Source organism: Peromyscus leucopus, chromosome 6 (genome assembly GCF_004664715.2).
Source record: "Peromyscus leucopus breed LL Stock chromosome 6, UCI_PerLeu_2.1, whole genome shotgun sequence".
NCBI lineage: Eukaryota > Metazoa > Chordata > Mammalia > Rodentia > Cricetidae > Peromyscus > Peromyscus leucopus.
Genome location: NC_051068.1, coordinates 67120864 through 67140511, shown reverse-complemented (window position 1 = coordinate 67140511; position 19648 = coordinate 67120864). Strand labels below are relative to the sequence as shown.

General features: G+C 56.9%; 2 protein-coding genes across 5 annotated transcripts; one reads left to right on the top strand and one right to left on the bottom strand.

Moving 5' to 3' along the window:
- Nucleotides 1-60: 60 nt before the first annotated feature.
- Nucleotides 61-12402, top strand: Trim46 (tripartite motif containing 46). 3 transcript variants are annotated; one of them, XM_028890821.2, is made up of 10 exons: nucleotides 61-607; nucleotides 1910-2171; nucleotides 2385-2728; nucleotides 4030-4173; nucleotides 4285-4380; nucleotides 6835-7088; nucleotides 7359-7480; nucleotides 8467-8769; nucleotides 9792-10089; nucleotides 11264-12402. In XM_028890821.2, the coding sequence occupies exons 1-10, from the start codon at nucleotides 545-547 to the stop codon at nucleotides 11655-11657; spliced, it is 2280 nt and encodes a 759-aa protein (XP_028746654.1). In that variant the 5' UTR covers nucleotides 61-544; the 3' UTR covers nucleotides 11658-12402. The 3 variants fall into 3 exon arrangements, with proteins under 3 accessions (XP_028746654.1, XP_028746655.2, XP_028746656.1); XM_028890822.2 differs by lacking the exon at nucleotides 61-607 and adding an exon at nucleotides 649-1204; XM_028890823.2 differs by lacking the exon at nucleotides 61-607 and adding an exon at nucleotides 1271-1642.
- An 823-nt stretch (nucleotides 12403-13225) lies between these two features.
- Muc1 (mucin 1, cell surface associated) lies at nucleotides 13226-19586 on the bottom strand. 2 transcript variants are annotated; one of them, XM_028890792.2, is made up of 7 exons: nucleotides 17365-19586; nucleotides 15368-16683; nucleotides 15216-15268; nucleotides 14973-15099; nucleotides 14742-14870; nucleotides 14517-14666; nucleotides 13226-13581 (listed from the first exon to the last, which is right to left on the bottom strand). In XM_028890792.2, exons 1-7 carry the CDS (start codon nucleotides 17420-17422, stop codon nucleotides 13507-13509), a joined length of 1908 nt encoding a protein of 635 aa, XP_028746625.1. In that variant the 5' UTR covers nucleotides 17423-19586; the 3' UTR covers nucleotides 13226-13506. The 2 variants fall into 2 exon arrangements, with proteins under 2 accessions (XP_028746625.1, XP_028746624.1); XM_028890791.2 differs by lacking the exons at nucleotides 13226-13581; nucleotides 14517-14666 and having other exon boundaries at nucleotides 14772-14863; nucleotides 14967-15099.
- Nucleotides 19587-19648: the final 62 nt, after the last annotated feature.

Below are 19648 nucleotides of genomic sequence, written 5' to 3'. Positions count from 1 at the left end.
TGGTCTCCAGCCTTCTGCACCTAGGGCATCTGCTGCCTCTCGGCGCAAGCTGCACCCACGGCTTTCAGTCAGGACCCCATGGCCCAGAGTCACCTATGTCTTCCTTGCTATTTATGTCATCTCTGGTACAAGTTCCTCAGACCTCCCTGCCCCACTCTGATGGCCTCAACATCTCCCGAAGACATGCCCCACCCAAAATGTAGCGCTCTCAACCAGGGGTTCATGCGTCCTCTGAAATCTTGCTTCATGGGAGTAGTATGACTAGGGATCAAGGAAAGATTCACACAGAAGGAAATGGTTCCTCTCCCAAATACCCTTCCATGTTATCCACCCCCTAGACCGCCTTTGGAGGACCACGTGGGAAGAACTATTTCCCACCCCCTACCTCGACGGGCGCAGTTCGAGGCAGGTCCCTGGAGCATGCGCAGTGATATCTCGCCCTCTCCACCCCTCCCTACACCCCACCCCGGCTCCTGCATTAAGCCCCGGGTTCGCAGCAGCAGCCAGGATCGGGCAGCCGGGGGCGGGCGGGCACGGTAGGGCCATGGCTGAGGGTGAGGATATGCAGACCTTCACTTCCATCATGGATGCACTAGTCCGCATCAGTGTGAGTTAAGGTGGGGTCGAGGGGGAGGGAGGGGGTGTAGAGGGGTCGGGGCAAGCCAGGTCTTTGAACAGGTGGGGCTCCCAGGAAGAGTCTGGAATGTGGAGAAGGGACTAGTTAAGACAGAAATGACGGGAAGGGCGGAGATGCAGGCGTGCAGGGATCTGGGGGACAGCCGAGTGGTGAGTGCCCTAAAGACTCCCGTCTGCTGGGGTGTAGGCTGCGAGGAACTGCCCTGGACCCAGCGGGTAGGCTTGGGGCAGCGGCCAGCAGTGCACCAGGGTTAGGAGAAGGGGCATGTGTGAGCTTGGATGTTTTCCAAGAAACTGAGGCCAGGTTGGAGGCGGGGAGGGTGATGAAAAAGCTGCCCCTAGGTGCAGTTCCCAATTTGGACCCATCCCGACCCCCCCACCCTGCCACCCCCACCCCCTGCGAGCTGCCGTGCAGTCTGCGGTTGCCATGGCAACCCGTGCCCGTCTCTCCCAGAGGCGGTGCCAACCCTGCTCCCCCCCACCACTTCCTTCCCCCTCCCTCCCTGTCGCTCCCTCCTTTGTGTCAGCTGCGCCCCTGACCGGGATGGCTGCGAAGAGAGGGACCAAGGTGAGGTGTGGGGGTGGGGAATAGCCTGAAGACCCCTCACCAAAAGGGGGAGGGATACTTCCGGTGGGGAGGGGGCAAGTAGGCGGGGCGCTCCCCCTTCCCCCCCCCCAGATGGGGCAAAGGCTTGCAGCAGCAGGCCGAGTTTCTCCACCAGACTGGGCCGTGGAGAGCTCGGGTGTAGGAGGCGAAGAGGAATGGGTTGATGTGGGAGACTGGAAGAAATAGAAGTGAAGAATGGAGGATGGGTGCTGGGGCGGCCGCGGGCCGGTGCCCAGCCGGTTCGGAGAGCTAGCGCACGCTGGCCGCGGGGAGCAGTCATGCGCCCGAGGGTTGCTAGAAAAAGGGGCGGGGGGCAGCACCCAAATGTAGAATGGGTGGTGCCCTTGAAATAAATCCCAGCAGCGGGCCAATAATCCAGAGATGGAGGGATGGAGACAGGTGAGGAAGGAGGACCGCCCGCCAGCTCTGCTGCATCGGGAGTGATGGGGGTGGGGCGCGATGCTGGGGGAGGCCGGAGCTCCGACCGTACCTTCTCGTTGGGCCTTAAGCTCTCCCAGGAGGGAACAGAAGCAGGAGACAGAGAGCTGGGAAGGTGTGTGGGCCAGAGCAGTAGGTAGCTTGTGCTGCCCTTCCCGACAGCCAAGGGAGCGGCTGAGATATGCCCAAGTGTCCTAGCTCTCACACAACCTCCTGGTCCCTCCACAGACAAGCATGAAGAACATGGAGAAGGAACTGCTGTGCCCAGTGTGCCAAGAGATGTACAAGCAGCCGCTAGTGCTGCCTTGTACCCACAACGTGTGCCAGGCCTGTGCCCGGGAGGTTTTGGGCCAGCAGGGGTACATAGGCCATGGTGGGGACCCCAGTTCGGAGCCCACTTCTCCGGCTTCCACCCCTTCTACCCGCAGCCCCCGCCTCTCTCGGAGAACGCTCCCCAAGCCAGATCGCTTGGACCGGCTCCTTAAGTCAGGTGGGGCTGGGGTTTGTGGGGTGGGGTGGGAAGGCAGAAAGCTGAAAGAGGGTCAGGGGCATCTGTCATTCTGAGATGGAACTGCTTACTGCTTACCTGGATTCTAATGAGAGCTGAGCTCTGATGCAATTCAAGTCCACTCTTTAATTGAACAGATGTCGCCCACCCTAGTCAGCTGTAATTCTCACCTCTACCTCCTGGGTCCTTCCACAGGCTTTGGGACATACCCTGGGCGGAAGCGGGGTGCCTTGCACCCCCAGACGATCATATTCCCGTGCCCAGCCTGCCAGGGCGATGTGGAGCTGGGGGAGCGGGGCCTTTCGGGGCTTTTCCGAAACCTGACCCTAGAGCGCGTGGTGGAGCGGTATCGACAGAGCGTGAGTGTGGGAGGCGCCATCCTGTGCCAGCTGTGCAAGCCCCCGCCACTAGAGGCCACCAAGGGCTGCACAGAGTGCAGAGCCACCTTCTGCAACGAATGCTTCAAACTCTTCCACCCCTGGGGCACTCAGAAGGCCCAGCATGAGCCAACTCTGCCCACCCTCTCGTTCCGCCCCAAGGTGAGCCAGTTCTCGCGGGGTCTGAAGTGGGAGGGGCATGGTGGTGCTGAACCAGGGGTCGGGGGTGGCTGGCATTTGGACTTCCAAAGAGTGGTGGGCCAGGTTGAGTTTTTGTCTGTGTGTATGAGCATGTGTGTACGTGTGTGTGAGTGTGTATGAGTAGTATATGTGTATGTGTGTGTGTGTGTGTGTGTGTGTGTGTATGAGTAGTGTGTGAGTAGTATATGTGTATATGTGTGAGTGTGTGTGTGTGTGTGTGTGTGTGTGAGTGACAGAGACAGAGAGGGTCTTGGAGCTGGAGAGATGGCTCTGTGAATAAGAGCTCTTCCAGAGAATCCCAGTTTGCGCCCCTGTAATTCCAGCTCCGGGGGATACACCACCTCTGGCCTCTTCAGGCACCCGCTCTCATGTGCACATTTCCACACATAGACACACACACATACACATAGTTCAAAATTAAACAGAGCCTTGCCATATAGCCCACGCTAGCCTTGAACTCATGGCGATCCCCTTGCCTCAGTGTCCTGAGTACTAGAATTACAGACATGCACCGTCACATCTCTCACATTCACTGAACAAGTGATTCAATATCTATGGGTCTCTCATCTCACCTGCTGCAGAGAGATGAGAGGGTCCATTCTGCAATATCCACACCCAAAGAACTGTTGATGGGATCATAGGAGATGTTGTTGCCTCAAAAGGTGCTACCTGGCCAAGCATGGCGGCACATGCCTGAGTTCCCAGCACTTGGAAGGTTGAATCAAGAGACTTGGACACTGAAGGCCAGTCTGGGCTACACCGGAAAATTCTGTCTCAGAAAAGTTGTTTATAGTCAGGCAGTGGTGGTGCACACCTTTAGTCCCAGCACTCGAGAGGCAGAGGCAGGCAGAGCTCTGTGAATGTGAGGCCAACCTGGTCTACAGAGTGAGTTCCAGGATAGCCAGGACTGTTACACAGAGAAACCCTGTCTAAAAAAAAAAAAAAAAAAAAGTTGTTTATATGCAGGATGCTGCTGTTCTAGAAACTGGGTACAGCCCCGAGCAGAGATGAACTGCAGGGTTATATTAATGATCATGGTTGTTGTTACTACGATACACTTATCTGTGTGAAGTGGATGACGGGAGGAAAGCTCTGAAATGGACATTGCTTGGACAGTTCAGAAGCGGTTCATGCCAGTATTCACCACCAGATGGCACTATGGAGCACCAGCACTATTTCCACCCACCTCTCGAGGGCAGCCGATTGCTGGTAGCCCTGACACACACCATCGGCTGACTGTTCCACTATCCTTTTACCCCTAGGGTCTCATGTGTCCGGACCACAAGGAAGAGGTGACCCACTATTGCAAGACATGCCAACGTCTGGTGTGCCAACTCTGCAGGGTACGGCGCACCCACAGTGGGCACAAGATCACTCCAGTACTCAGTGCCTATCAGGCCCTCAAGGTAAAGACCCCTGCTTCCTCAGCCCCAGTGCCAACACACACCAGCACACACCTACTAATCACTTGCCTCTGCAGAGTCAGGATGATGCCCACCTCTTTTCTTTGCCCTTAGGATAAGCTGACAAAGAGCCTGGCGTACATCCTGGGAAACCAGGACACAGTACAGACCCAGATCTGTGAGCTGGAAGAGACCATCAGGCACACTGAGGTGAGGAAGGGTGTGGATGTGTGCCTTGGATCCCGCTTGCACGGGCATGCTCCAATTGCCTTGTTGCAAGTTCAGAGCCCACTGGAGGAGGATGTGTGTGTGGGCGGAGGCTCTGGTTAAACTTCATTGGCAAGAACACCAGTGCCCTGGCTTAGGCTGTAAGCTGAGTAGGAGGGCTACCCTGGGGACTAAGGAGCTCAAATGCACGGACGTTGAGCCTAGTGTGGACATAACCCTGCAGCGAGGGGTGTCTGAGTTTGCTGAGGTGGAATGGGCGATAAGGACAGCATAGCCACCAGTGTGCCATAGCTAGTGTAATTCCAAAGTGGACATTAGAGCACTCATGGAGAATTAAGAGATTGAGTATGAATGAGCTAAGGCAAAATATGGCCAATCCGTATAATGGTGAATTGGAGTTTCAATCACTGGAGGAGCTATAGTCTCAGAAAGGGCTGTTTGCTGTATTTTCTGACAGGCATCGAGGTAGAAGGGTTCCCTCAGAGAAGGATCTCCCTCACGCACTAAGGCCAGACACTGGTACTGAGGCCGCAGTACCCAGATAACCAACTATTTAAAGCAGCTCGCACCTTCCGCCAGTTTCTAGCCTTTCCCCATTTGTCTCTTAGCGACGTGACTAAGCCAGCCCATAGCTCCACTTAGCATATCATTTCTTCACAAGTGCATTGCTCTGGAGTTGACCGTGAAGTTCAGTGATGGGCATGTGCGTCTCCATCACAAAGGGCAAAGAGGGCTGGAGAGATAACCCAGCAGTTAAGAATACTTACTGTTCTTGCCGAGGACCCATGTTCAGTTCCCAGCACCTACATGGCAGTTTATGAACCTAGAACCCCAGCTCCAGGAGATCTGATACCTTCTTCTGGCCTTCAAGGGCTTCTGCACACATGTGGTGCACATAAACTTGCACAGGCACACACACATACATAAATACAATAAATATTTTTTAATAAAAATTATGTTGAAAGACTGGGTATACCCGCTGCATTAATACACAGGGAAGGCCCCAAATCACCACAATCATAGCACAAAACTGGAAAATTTAAATTAAAAAATTTAAGTTAAAAATGTAACTGCATTGTTCTTTTCAATTTAAAAAAATATAATCATGTGTGTCTCTGTGAGTGTATGCCACATGTGTGTGGGGTGTCCATGGAGTCCAAGGCACTGGATCTCCTGGACCTCTAGTTACGGGGGCTCAGCCACCTTACATAGATGCTAGGAATTGAACCCGGGTCCTCTGAAGGAGCAATACCCGCTCCTAACCACTGAGCCACCTCTCTAGCACCTGAATTATTAACTAATATTATTTATTAATTCATTTATTTTTATTTTTATTATTTTGTTTTTTTCAGACAGGGTCTTTCTGTGTAGCCCTGGCTGTCCTAGAACTACTCTGTAGACCAGCCTGGCCTCAGAGATCCGCCTGCCTCTGCCTCCTGAGTACTAGGATTAAAGGTGTGCGCCACCACCGCCACCACCACCACCACCACCACCACCACCACCACCACCATGGCATGAATTCTTTTTTTTTTTTTAATATTTTTATTTATTTATTATGTATACAGTATTCTGTCTACATGAATGCTTACAGGCCAGAGGAGGGCACCAGATCGAATTATGGATGGTTGTGAGCCACCATGTGGATGCTGGGAGCTGAACTCAAGACCTCTGGAAGAGCAGACAGTGCTCTTAACCATTGAGCCATCTCTCCAGCCCCATGAATTATTCTTAAAAAAAAAAAAAAAAAAATTAAGGTGGTCATGGTGGCTTACACTGTGACCCCAGGACTGGGGAAATTGAAGCAGGGGGATCTCTCTCCAGTACACAGCACATTCAAGGTCAACCGGGGCTACATGAAACCCTGTCTCTTATAGAGATCTCCAAGTAAAGGCTGGGAAGACGGTTCAGTGGTTAGGAACACTGGCTGTTCTTCCAGAGAACTCAGATTCAGTTCCCAGCACTGATGTGGTGGCTCACAACTATGTGTAGTTCCAGCGTATCTGATGCCCTCTTCTGGTCTCCACAGGTACCAGGCACATACTTGGTGTACATACAGGCAAAACACTTGTATACATAAAATAGTAAAAATATTTTTTTAAAAGGCCCCCAAGTAGGTACCAAATTAATATGACTTTTGTACTTTTCTCCTGTATTAATTTGGTTTCCTAGGTCAAGCCCAAAACCTAGGAAATAGAAGGGGCCTCTCCAGAGCCTACAATTATGATGTGAGCATCCAGGAAAGTTAGCACTAATGGTCAGAAGGTGACCACATCTGTGGTGTAGGTGCCTGGCCAGCCATGACCCTGGCCCGATCGAGATGGATAGGTTAAATTCCCCCAGGTTCCCTCAGGTAGTACGGTGTGGCACCCGGGTGTAAGCACTGCCTCCAGGAAGATAGCTAAATCATTCATGGCTTGGGTGTCGCTCCTTGGACAGGTGAGCGGTCAGCAGGCCAAGGAGGAGGTGTCGCAGCTGGTTCGGGGCCTGGGGGCTGTGCTGGAGGAGAAGCGAGCCTCTCTGCTTCAGGCCATCGAAGAGTGCCAGCAGGAGCGATTATCCCGGCTCGGCGCCCAGATCCACGAGCACCAGAGCCTGCTGGACGGCTCGGGTTTGGTGGGTTATGCCCAGGAAGTCCTTAAGGAAACGGACCAGCCTTGCTTTGTGCAAGCAGCCAAACAGTTACATCACAGGTACCGAGGGGCAGTGGCCCAGGGGCGCAGCCTCCAGGGAAGTGGGCATCGTGGGTGCAGCTAGTGCCTAGGACGGTAGCCAGAAGACCCAGGTGGGGAGCTGGAGCCCCGAGAATTTTCACGCGGTCAGGCCGATGCAAACTTCTTCTGAAGAGCGAGGTAGAGACCTGGAGCAGAAAGCGGGGGGCCCCAGGGATAGCCAGGGCAGGATTCCCGAGGAGGGGTGGCTGCCCGCCTGGCAGAGCCTGACCCTGGTGCGTCCCGTTCTAGGATTGCCCGAGCCACTGAGGCCCTCCAGACATTCCGGCCAGCTGCCAGCTCCTCCTTCCGCCATTGCCAGCTGGACGTGGGGCGCGAGATGAAGCTGCTGACGGAGCTTAACTTCCTGAGAGGTAAGGAGTTAGCCAGGCCCGTGTCCGACCAGAGCCTTCTTCCCTTCCCCACCCCACCCCCCTAGCAGCGGACCCGGGGGGCAGTGCCCACCAGGGACCTCCTGGCCTCCTGCCTGGCCTGGCCAGCGCCCCCTGCCACACCGTCCTACCGCGCTCAGCGCTGCTTCTCCCTCTCTCTTTGTAGGCTGTGGCCACCGCGGACTGTGCTCCGGAACACCCCAGGCAAGTCAGCAGCCCTGCCCTGGGGGCCCTGCCGCCCGCCGGGCCCCCTCCCTACACCCCCACCTTGTGCTCCCACACAGCTTGGCCACCCACATATTGCTTCCTTCTCTCCTAATGCACTCTGAATTCCTGGGCCTCCCACCTGGCAAGCGCCCTGTCTCTTCTGCCTTTTCCAGGCTATTATTGCATCATCCTGGTCCTTCCGACCTTTTGTTCTCTTGACCCTTGCCCTCTGGACTTTGACTCTCTTCCTCTTGACCTACATGCCCCGCCCCGCTAGCCAGCTTGCTCCCCTCTGCTGCCTTCCTATTTTCCGTCTTGCTGACCCCCGGAACCTCCCTCGCAACCCTTCTGCATCCCTCCCTGCTCAGGGCTCTCTTGCCTGGGTTCCAGTGGCCTTTCCCGCCCCCTTCTGGGGCTCCTCTTTAACTCAAAGACTCTAAGCCGTGAGGGCCCCCCCCCCCAGAACTCAGTGGGTCTGGTGCTGTCTTTTGACCCAAGAGAAACCTGAAGCCCAGAGAGGGAGAGGGGCTGACTGCAGGCCAAAGTAGGCTGGTGGCAAACTAGAACCAGAGTCCGGGCGCCTGCCCCCGCCCCGTCCAGCACCCGCCCACTTCTTTCTCCTCTGGGTCCTGTCCTGCCCACCCAGCTCCCTCACCTACACTCACCCCCCGGCTCCCGCTGCTTCCTCTCTCCTGCCTGCCCCACTCTCCGCGCCAGGCCGACGGCCAGACCCCGACTGACCCTTCTCTCTCTCCCAACAGTGCCCGAGGCTCCCGTCATCGACACCCAGCGCACCTTCGCCTATGACCAGATCTTCCTGTGCTGGCGGCTGCCGCCCCACTCACCACCCGCCTGGCATTACACTGTTGAGTTCCGGCGCACAGATGTCCCTGCCCAGCCAGGCCCTGCACGCTGGCAGCGGCGGGAGGAGGTGAGGGGCACCAGCGCCCTCCTCGAGAACCCTGACACCGGCTCTGTGTACGTGCTGCGTGTCCGGGGCTGCAACAAGGCGGGCTACGGAGAGTACAGTGAAGATGTGCACCTGCACACACCTCCGGCCCCCGGTGAGTAGACGGACGGACGGGGGGGGGGGCTTCATGTGGCGAACTTAGATGTTCATGTGGAGGGTCCGGGATGGCCCAGGTGCTCAGCTGATTCCCAATGGGCACAGGAAAAGCAAGTGCATGGAATTTGATTTATATAATTTGTACAGTTTAACGCATAGGTTACACTCATTTCCTCTGGAGCTAGCTAAATTGCCTGGGTTCAAAGCCCACCTGGGCCCCTTGGCTCCTGTGTGTCCTTAGTCACGACTTTTTTCCTTCTCTGAACTTCAGAATCCTCTTCCACAGAGGTAATAATAATAATACTTAATAGCCGGGCAGTGGTGGCACACGCCTTTGATCCCAGCACTCGGGAGGCAGAGGCAGGTGGATCTCTGTGAGTTCGAGGCCAGCCTAGGCTACAGAGTGAGTTCCAGGACAGGCTCCAAAGCTACACAGAGAAACCCTGTCTCGAAAAACCAAAATATCAATAATAATAATGATACTTACTAGAGTGGCTTGCTAATTAGCACAGTATAAGATAGCACCTGTACAGAGTTAGCGTCTGACTCGTCGTAAGGGCTCAGTCAGTGTGAGAAGTGGCTTGCCGAGTGTGCTCACCACTTGGTAGAGGCCAGAAGAGGCAAGGTTGGGCACAGGGGTCAGGTCTGAGTACCAGAGCGTGGGAGGGGAGGTCCAGGTCAGTGGTGTTGGGAATGTGACCAGATGGAACAGGACGACAGTGGAGATGGTCCGCGGGGCCGACCATGGAAAATGGCTTGTGGAAACACCGAGTCAGCTGGAGATGGGACAGTCTTTTCTCTGCCCACTGGCCATCCCTGGGGTCCCATGCCTGCTTGGGACGCCCCTTTCTTCCCTGTGTCCCTACTTCAGTTTCCTACGTCCTGTTCCTTTGGGCCCCTCCCAGTTCCCGGTGACTTGACAACTTGTTCCCGGTGTTTGTGCTGACACCCCACGACCCCGGCGCGCCAATGTGTGTCCCTAAAACCCTTCCTTCTGTCTTAACCTCCTCCCGCTTCTAGTCCTGCACTTCTTCCTTGATGGCCGCTGGGGTGCGAGCCGAGAGCGGCTAGCTATCAGCAAGGACCAGCGAGCGGTGCGGAGCATCCCGGGGCTTCCCTTGCTGCTGGCTGCCGAGCGCCTGCTCACAGGCTGCCACCTGAGTGTGGACGTGGTCCTGGGGGACGTGGCTGTGACGCAGGGCCGCAGCTACTGGGCCTGCGCAGTAGACCCTGCCTCCTACTTGGTCAAGGTGGGCGTCGGGCTGGAGAGCAAGCTTCAGGAAAGCTTCCAGGGTGCCCCGGATGTGATCAGCCCCAGGTCAGGCCCTTCTGCAAGGGGCGGGCGCGGGGCGGGGGGGGGGGGGGCGGCGGGGGATGAAGCCCTGGGGAAGGAACTGGGGTTGGCAGGGGTGGTGTAGGGAACACAGACGTGCTGAGGTGGGGGAGGCTTTTGGATGGGAGAGATGTGGGCTCCGCAGAAGGGTCTGTGAGGACAGGTTTTGAGAGTGTATGGTTGGGGAAAGCGTTGAGAGAAGGCAGAGCCCATCATCACCTCTTCTGTCTGTCACTCAGGACCATATACCTCCTAAGCGCCCAGGTCCTTTCCCCCAGCACTTTATCTCCATGGAAAGTGGTCTCTCCCAGACCTCCTTCCCCTCCCTCTTTCTCAACCTCTCCAAGTTCTTCCCCTAAACATACCCCCACAGCCCTCTTTACCTCCGTTGCCTCATTAATATATCTTCCCACGTTTCCCTCCTGAACCCCCTCTCCCGAGTCCTCCCTCCTTCAACATCCCATTTCTTCAAAATGCCTTCTCCCCAGCACGAATTCCCTTTGGAGTTCTGTTGTCCCGGTTCCTGTGTCCCTCTAGCTTCCTGACACTGATCCATCTTCATCTCTCTGCCAACGCCATCTTCCCAACGCCCTTGCTTTACCCCGCCTGCCCGCCGCCCCCGCCCCACATCTTAACCTCTGTGCTGCCATCCTTCCAGCATCCCCACCTGTCAACACTGATTCCCCGGCACCGTATCTCTCAGCACCTTCCATCCTGACAAGCCCCACAGTTCAATGTCGCCCATCTCTCCTTCCCCATAACACCTTTCTCACGTACTTTCCTTCCCTGACTTCTTTGTTTGTTTGGTTTTGGTTTTTTTGAGACAGGGTTTCTCTGTGTAGTTTTGGAGCCTGTCCTGGATCTCACTCTGTAGCCCAGGCTGGCCTTGAACTCACAGAGATCCGCCTGTCTCTGCCTCCCGAGTGCTGGGATTAAAGGCGTGCGCCGCCGCCGCCCGGCTCCTTACTTCTTTCTTACACACACTGAAGCCTCGAGCCTTACACTGTAACCCTCGCCTCCTCAACATGTGTTCACCTTAATACCTGCAACCTCTTGTTCGCCGACATTCCATCCTTCCGACATTTCAGCTCCCCGATCCCTCCCCCCATTCCCTTTCTCTGCCTCCCAACATCCTCCTTCCCGATTCCCACCCCTGCAGATACGACCCAGACAGCGGGCACGACAGCGGTGCTGAAGATGCCACAGTGGAAGCGTTGCCACCCTTTGCTTTCCTCACCATTGGCATGGGCAAGATCCTGCTGGGTTCCGGAGCAAGTTCAAATGCAGGGCTGACAGGGCGGGACGGCCCGGCAGCCAGCTGCACAGTGCCCCTGCCGCCCCGCCTGGGCATCTGCTTGGACTATGAGCGGGGGCGAGTTTCCTTCCTGGATGCCGTGTCCTTCCGTGGGCTCCTCGAGTGCCCGCTGGACTGCTCGGGGCCCGTGTGCCCTGCCTTCTGCTTCATTGGTGGTGGCGCTGTACAGCTGCAAGAGCCCGTGGGCACCAAGCCTGAGAGGAAAGTCACCATCGGGGGCTTCGCCAAGCTGGACTGAGCTCGCTGGGCCCCCTCTCCAGACCTACGCTCTGCTCCCCAGGCCTCCAGGCAGCGGGTTGCTCACGCAGCAGCTTCTCCCCCAGACTTTTCCTAACTGTGGTCCTTCCTTCGTACCCGCCAGCCATGTCTTCCCAGGGCTTCCCTTGACTAAGGCTCCCCCCCCCCCTCCCGTCCCGTCCCGCTTCCTTCTGGGTGTCCTCCATTCTCTGTGTTACCTCTTGGCCTAGGCCCCCAGGCCCACCAAGTCTCTGCCCCAGGCCCTGCCCTTGGCATCTTAACCAAGGCATAGAAAGCCCCTCTCCCATCCCTGTCCTGTGCTCCCGAGGCTTATTGGGAGGGAGGGCGCCTGGAACAGTGGGTGTGATTGACAGCTCTGCCCTTTGCCTTGCCAAGCTCCCTGCTCCATTGATGCCTTGGCAGCCAGGCTCTGAGCCTCCCCAGTGAGAGGGAGGAGAACCCACCATTTTATTTGGGTCCCTATACCCCCCCAGCCGCATGCCCCTTGTGTCTCTCTTCTCGTCTCGCATGCTTTACCTATCCTGCACCCATGCCAATGTGCCAAGTCTCCCTTGGGAACCCGGCTGAGGCTGGTGTCCCTACTGGGTTGGGCCAAGCTAGGCCTCTGGTGCCTGCTGCTGCCTCCTTGCAGTGGGCATGGCTAGGCCTGTGCTGAGTAACAGCTGTACTTTTCATGGTTTATAAACAATAAACTGTGACACCAGGCACATTGCTGTTTTCCCGGAGTGTGACCATTCCTGGTCGTTTCCGGTCCGGTCGGCGTGATAGTGGCACCCACAGGATGGAGGTCCCTATGTTAGGTGGGCACAGCCTCCTGCTACACCTAGGACCCAGGCCCCCAGCTGACCCTCACCGCCAGGGAGGTACAGCACTGACTGCCAGTGTCACGCCCAACTTGGGCATCCGGACCACAGCTATGGCCCCTGCTGGGATGTGGCTGAGGGCACGGCATGGCGTCTGGGCTCAAAGGGGCCAGGGGACTGGAACCACTTCCTCATTCCCAGGGTGCCAGAGAGCCCACCCAGAGGCGGGGGCGGCGGGCGGGATGGCAGAAGGCCAGGGCCTGGTGCCAGTGGCACCCGGATCTGTCCCAGCCCTGGCTTATCATGGCTGTGTTGACTCTTCCACTGTTATCTGTAGCCCAAGGATTTGCTTCACACCTGGACAACTAAGAATAGAGCTGCCTTAGAGGCACCGTGCCAGCCGGAGAGGGGCATGGGCTGGTCCAGAAGAGACAGTCTCTGGTGCGGGCTGAGGCCAGGTCAGGGGCAGGTCCGCTGGAGCCTGCCTAGGTTTCGTTTCCTCCTTCCTTCAGGGCCGGCGGGCATGGGAGGGAGGTGATTTCTGGGTTCTTTCTCAGGCCGCCTCTGTCTCCGGGTCGCCTCTTCCTCCTCGTATCCCCCACCTTTTTTTCTTCAAGTGTACCCACCCCTCCCTGCCTCCTCGCCTTCAGGAGTCTTCATCCAAAGATCCCTACCAGGCCCCTCACAGACATGTCCTGGCCCCTCTGATCATGAGCTGCGGATGAAGAATCACAGTTGGCAGAACTAACTGGGTGCCACCTTTTATTCAGCCATGCTTGGGTTTCCGTCCCCATCTCCAGGGTTTCTAGGCCAGTCCTTCTGAGACCCACCGCTGGTATCCCCCCGGGGCAGGGCTGGGCTTCACCAGACTGAGATGGTTGAGACACTCGACCGAGTCTCAGGAAGGCTGTGAGCTGCCCACCAGAACTCTGGCTCACCAGCCCAGATCAGAGCGCAGGGGGGTCTGGCAGTGAAAACGGGGAGCAGATGGCTGCCACAGCCGCCCCCTGAGCTGGTGACTTGCCCCTACAAGTTGGCGGATGTGGTTGCCACTGCCGGGTTGCTGTAAGATAGGCTGGTCCCCCCATTACCTGCAGAAACCTGAGTGGAGGGAAAACAAATTCAGGGTGAAAGAGTCTATCAGGCAGAACCCCCGGAGGGCACCCCAGGCTATGGGCCTGGCAAGCTCTCAAGGAGTTAATTCAGAGTGTGCAGCTGCTGGGCCTCAGCGCAGCCAGGTGACTGTAAACACACAACTCCACTGCTCGCTCCCTCCCCTCGGCTCCTCTTGTAGGCCCCTCCTGTCCTTTTCTCCTTTTATCTTTGTACCCTCTGGCCCAAAGGACTCTCTCTCTCTCTCTCTCTCTCTCTCTCTCTCTCTCTCTCTCTCTCTCTCTCTCTGTGTGTGTGTGTGTGTGTGTGTGTGTGTGTGTGTGTGTAGATCCCTAGGAGGTGGAAAGTGAGGCAAGAAAAGGAAGCTCTTGTCTCTTTCCCACCCTCTGGCCTTTCAGGCTCAGGTGGCCACAGTAATTATTTACTAGATCCTGTAGAGACCGAGTGAGGAAGAGGGAGGGGCCCTTGCTCTCCTAAAACTCCCAGGAGCCCTCTGCACTCTCCTCTCTCTAGAGGAGACTTCTCTTCCCCCAGAGCTCTCCCACCCCAGTGCAGCTGTCCTGTACCTGACTCCCAACCCCTAGGAGGTGAGCGGGACGTGGGCGCTCACTCCTCCTTCAGGCAGGGCTCCCCTGGACACAGTATCTATCCCCTCACTTCACCTCGGGGCATCCTAATGAGCACACTCTGGTACAGTTCAGAGTTGAGTCTGCAGCAGTAGACGGCACGGCTTTGGTAGTATGGACGCTTCCTTTCTTCTGTAGTCCCCTAAGATCTGACCCCCGGAGCTCTACCTCCCTCCCCCACCTCGCCAGGCCCTTCCCTGCTCACCTCTCTCAAGTACCTTGGGTTTCCCAAGGACCTCTCCAGAAACCCTCACCCAGCCAGGGCCCTTGCCCCCAACCTGTGGGCCCCAGATTTACCTCCTCGTAGGGGTTACGTTTGGTACTGCCAGGCGGTACATAGCGTCCATGAGTGTGGTAGGTGGGATATTCACTCATAGGATGGTAGGTGTCCTGGGTGGGAAAGATGTCCAGATGCCCATAGTTCTTTCGGCGGCACTGACACACTGCCTGAGGAGACAGGAGGTTACGCTGGCCCATGGGTTCCCACCGACCGGGGCACACTGGTGAAGGCCTGAGACTTACCAGTGCAATGAGATAGATAATGGCCAGAGCAACCAAGATACAGACCAGCACCAGCAGGGCAATACCCCAGCCTGGTACGCCGGGCCAAGACTGGGCAGAAGGCGGGAACTGCATCTCATTCACTGAAAGGAACAACAGTGGTCAGGGAAGTCCCCCAAAGGAGGAGGGATCGACCCTGCCAGCACCACAGGTTGGCAGGCGCTGGAGCTGGGGATATCGTCTCACCATTGACTTTGAAATAGCCAGATTATAGTCTCCTGCCTCCTTTTCATGCTGTAAAAGCTGCGACTTCACCTCAGAGGCACTGACAGCACCCTCCCGGAAAATCACAGTCGATTCTACCGCCACCGAGCCTGATCTGGTCACAGGAAATGGGCAGCTCAGCCAGAGGTTATCTGCTTATGGCTCAGCATCTCCCCCCACATTGCAAAGTCACGAGTGTCCATCCCACCCTGAGTCACAGCCAGACTGTACCTGAACTGGATGGTAGAGATCCCCAGAAAATCTTGGTTAAAAATCTGCAGAAACTGGGGTAAGAGGAGAAGACTCAGGTTTGATGCCAAACATTCATGCCGTCCTGAAGAGCGCCTTCAGAAGAGCATGGCAGAGGCCAGGCTGATACCCACCAATCCAGAAATGTTCCTCTTCAGTTCTTGGTAGTAGCTGGAGCTGGGATCTTCCAGGGAGGAATTAAACTGTTGGTTCCAAATGTGGAAAGACAGGAAGAAGAAAGAGACCCCAACAGACACCTGGGGAGAACTATCACTGGAGGAGGTAGGGAAAAGTACCGTGCTGTAGTAAGTACTATAGGTAATAGTGCCGTTCCTGGAGGTGGCGAGGGTGGTGAGGGTAACGGGGGGCTGACTTGGGCCTGAAGATTGAGTACCATTGCCACCTGGAGTTGTAGTAGCCATTGTAGAGATGTTATTGTGGATTGGAGTGGTGAGTGAACCCAACACAGAGCTGGTAGTTGGCACCGAGGAGCCATTGTGGACTGGGGTGATGTGGACTGAAGTAGCCTTGGTAGTAGAGACAGAGGTGCCACTGTACACTGGAGTGGTGGCCGAGTCTGATTCAGAGCTATTAGTCGTAGAGGAGGCACTACTGTGGGCTGGACTGGTGACTGAGCCCAATGTAGAGCTGGTCGTTGGGACCAAGGAGTCATTGTGGATTGGAGTGGTAGCTGAGCCTGATATAGTCTTGGTGGTTTGGATGGATGAAACAGTGTGGACGGGAGTGGTGGCCGAGTCCACTGTAGAGCTGGTGGCCGGGGCTGAGGCACCAGTGTGAATGGGAGTGGTGGCCGAGTCCACTGTAGAGCTGGTGGCCAGGGCTGAGGCACCAGTGTGGACCGGAGGGGTGGCAGAGTCCACCGTAGAGCTGGTGGCTGGGGCAGAGGCACCAGTGTGGACCGGAGGGGTGGCAGAGTCCACTGTAGAGCTGGTGGCTGGGGCAGAGGCACCAGTGTGGACCGGAGGGGTGGCAGAGTCCACTGTAGAGCTGGTGGCTGGGGCAGAGGCACCAGTGTGGACTGGAGGAGTGGCCGAGTCCACTGTAGAGCTGGTGGCTGGGGCAGAGGCACCAGTGTGGACCAGCGTGGTGGCAGAGTTCACCGTAGAGCTGGTGGCTGGGGCAGAGGCACCAGTGTGGACCGGAGTGGTGGATGACTCCACTGTAGAGCTGGTGGCTGGGGCAGAGGCACCAGGGTGGACCAGAGTGGTGGATGACTCCACCGTAGAGCTGGTGGCCGGGGCTGAGGAACCAGTGTGGACCAGCGTGGTGGCCGAGTCCACTGTAGAGCTAGTGGCCGGGGCTGAGGAACCAGTGTGGACCAGCGTGGTGGCCGAGTCCACTGTAGAGCTGGTGGCTGTGGCAGAGGCTGGCATGGTCGTCGAGGTTGGGAAACTCTTGTTGTCCAGAGATAAGGCGACTCTGTGTTTATCTGGAAGGGCAAGAAAGCCTGAACCAGAGTTGAAGGTGGGGAGTAGACCTTTTATGCTCCCACATCTCTCAACAGAGGTGGACACTAGGTTGCTTTGGGTAACCTGTATGATTTTTTGGCTCTGGCTAGAGCCAGAAATTGTAAAAACTCTGTGTTGGTGAATAGAATCAGAACAAGGAGAAAAATATAAACTCCGAAACCAAAGTAACCCCAGAAGGAAGGGGGGTCAGCTTAGCGTCAGGCAGCCCCTGGTCTACCTTCTTCCTTGCTGACAACCTCCGTCGCTACTCCCTCCCTGAGAGACTCACCTCGGCTTCTGGGTCACCCATTCCTCCACTTCTTATTTTTGAGACAAGGACTCACACCGTAGCCCAGGCTGGCCTTGACCTAACCACTGCACATGGCCCCGTTCTTCCACTACCGAGTTACCTCTCCTGACTCAGCCCACCCTCTCGACTCCCCACAAGCATCAGAACATTCGCCTACTGTGGTGCCCACTCTCCTGGGGGTCAGCTCTTCTCAGCTTCCGTCCTTCGCCTCTTACGCTCTGGCACCCACTGGCTCACCCTCGTCTGCCACTTATGGCTCTTGTAGTGCCATCTACCAGTAAGCCAAAGCCCCCGAAGGGTGAGGCGTCCCACCTGAACAGTGCAGCCCCCCCCCCCACCGGGTGCCCCTCACCTGGTACAATTGCTAGAAGCAGCATCAGGAAGAAAGGAGCCCGGATGCCTGGAGTCATGGTGGCAGTGAACGGGCGGGAAAGGGGCAGAAACGGACTCGGGTGCTGCGTGTGCGCGTGGAGCGCTGGTGCCTGCTGCTTTATACCAGTACCCCTCCCGCCCTAGGCACAGCTAGAGCAGGTGACAGGTAGCAAAACCCCGCCCCCTCCCCTAGCTTTTCCTCCTCCTCCCCAGCCATTCCTGGGTAGGGACCTTGGGCTCCAGTCACTCAACCTTATGACAACCTGTTTATTCTCCAACTGGCCTCCCCCTTTCACCAACCACTCCTTGACTTCCCCAGGCGTGTACGTGAAGGAAACCTGGGGCCCCCCTGGCTCTGGTTTTAGCCCCAGAGCAACAGCCAAGGCGAGGAAGTGGAGCGCAGAAAGGCCCTGGACAGCGAGCTCAGGAAAGCCCATCCCTAGATGCCCCAGTCCCTTTCCCTATTCTCTCTGAAGGTCCTTGAAACCGCTTTCCATAGGTTGAGAGGACACAAGGGGGCTGGATAATAGTGGACAGGTCACTAGTTGGAGGCTCCCCCGCCCCCACTTCCCGGAATAGCCCCACCCTTCTAACCGCTCCCTGTACTCTGAAAACCACAGTCTCCGCCCCTGCCAGACTTTCCAGTAGCCTGGGTCCCTCTTTGGCTTGCTCCCGAGAAAGGCGGTGGGGGAAATTTCCACTTAAAAAGGACGAAACTTGGGCTCTACCGAAGCCTAAGGTCCTTCTACCCCACTTTCCACTTTGAGTGGCAGGCTGGCCGGTCCTTCTGGCCAGGAACGCCTGCCCTCTAGTGGTCACCGGGGGCGTCGCGCGGCCGACCCACACGGCCCAGTGGCCGAGGAGTTGAGACCCTGCGGGGAGGTTCGATCGCACAGTCCAAGTTGAGACTGAGATCTTAGGAAGTTGGTTGGGCCTTGACGAAAGGAATCAATGCCTAGGACAGATAGGAAGGAATGCACAGTGCGGTGGAGGAGCAAGGATCAGTAGTACTTGGGTTACTCAGACTTCTGGGGATGGTGTCTGGGGGGGGGGGGTGAATAATGCTAAGTGGGCGGGGCCCCAAGGTTCGTGGAAGGGGGCATTAAATTGTGTGAGGACATCGGAATGTCGAGGGAGGGGGATGACAGGTTATGTACAGTCAGCTAGGTATTTAGGAGGCAGAGAGTAGGTTGGGGCGACTATTGGGAGCACAGAGCTGTATTTGGGAGAGGAACGATATTTGGGGCGGACAGGCACGTGGTGCAGGGCAAACCCATGTGTGTATATTTAAGGAGAACCGAGAGATATTCTGAAGGGCAGAAACTGCTGGGGACCGGGAGGGCTTTGAGTTCACAGCGGCATTCGGACTGAGGTGAGGGTACCAGGCCAGATCCTGCAGGTGTAGGTTGCAGAGTCAACCCGCAGGAGCAGTTACAACTATAGTGGACAAATAGTTCTTAGTCCCAACGAATGCAAACCGGAAGCTAATACTTTAGAAACATTTCAGAGGTGCATGGAGGGAGGCGTGGAACCCACGCTCCCGCCGTGTGTCGCGCCTCTGAACGACTTAGTGGGGCCGGCTCCGGGCGGAGTGGGGACGCCCTGCGTCAGCCTGCCCACAAGTATTTAGGTGGGCGGCACCAAACCCCAACTCCTGGGATTGCTAGGCAACCGCCATTCAGTTCGGTTGCTGGGACACGGGTCACCATGGTAATAGCTCCGCGCCTCTCAGTCTGAGTATTTAAAGAGCAAGCGCGCGCACTGCTTCGGCGTCGGAAAGTGGCCTTCCCCGGGCACGGGGGCTCCCCTTCTCTCTTCACCCTCCCGGGCGCGCCCAGGCTCTGGTGTACCTCTAAGGTGACCCCAGCTCCCCAGAGCGCCCCCAGTTCCTGGGCTCCAAAGGCCCAGGTGGTAGGGAGCGGGATTCCGGGGCCCCGGGCGGGCGGGAGGGACGGGACGCGGTGCAGTGTTGTTCTTTGCCCTACCAATATTGCACTCGTCCCGGCCTCCGGCCCCCTCGGCCCCCCCGGCGCCCCTCACCCAGAGCGGGGCAGCCCTGGCCCTGGGCTTTCGATCCCTGCGGAGCTTAGACTGAAGTGTCGCCGCTGCCACGGTGAGTAAGCGGGGCTGGACGGACTTTAGCCATCCTCCAGGAACCTCGTCCTCCACTCGGTATTTTTCCCACCCACACCTCAACTCAGTCAACCTCTCCCTAGCTCTCTAACCTACAGCCCCCAGCCTTTCTCACCACTCAGGTTCCTTTC

Excerpts from the sequence above, each read along its gene's own strand:
- Trim46 (XM_028890822.2), top strand. The coding sequence starts at position 1,064 with ATGGCAACCCGTGCCCGTCTCTCCCAGAGGCGGTGCCAACCCTGCTCC. Across the intron at positions 2,729-4,029 it reads CCCTCTCGTTCCGCCCCAAG|GGTCTCATGTGTCCGGACCA; the intron begins GTGAGCCAGTTC and ends TTTTACCCCTAG. Across the intron at positions 10,090-11,263 it reads CCGGATGTGATCAGCCCCAG|ATACGACCCAGACAGCGGGC; the intron begins GTCAGGCCCTTC and ends CCACCCCTGCAG.
- Muc1 (XM_028890792.2), bottom strand. The coding sequence starts at position 17,422 with ATGACTCCAGGCATCCGGGCTCCTTTCTTCCTGATGCTGCTTCTAGCA. Across the intron at positions 15,269-15,367 it reads AGAGGAACATTTCTGGATTG|TTTCTGCAGATTTTTAACCA; the intron begins GTGGGTATCAGC and ends CTCTTACCCCAG. Across the intron at positions 14,871-14,972 it reads ATAATCTGGCTATTTCAAAG|CTTTCAGTGAATGAGATGCA; the intron begins TCAATGGTGAGA and ends CCACTGTTGTTC.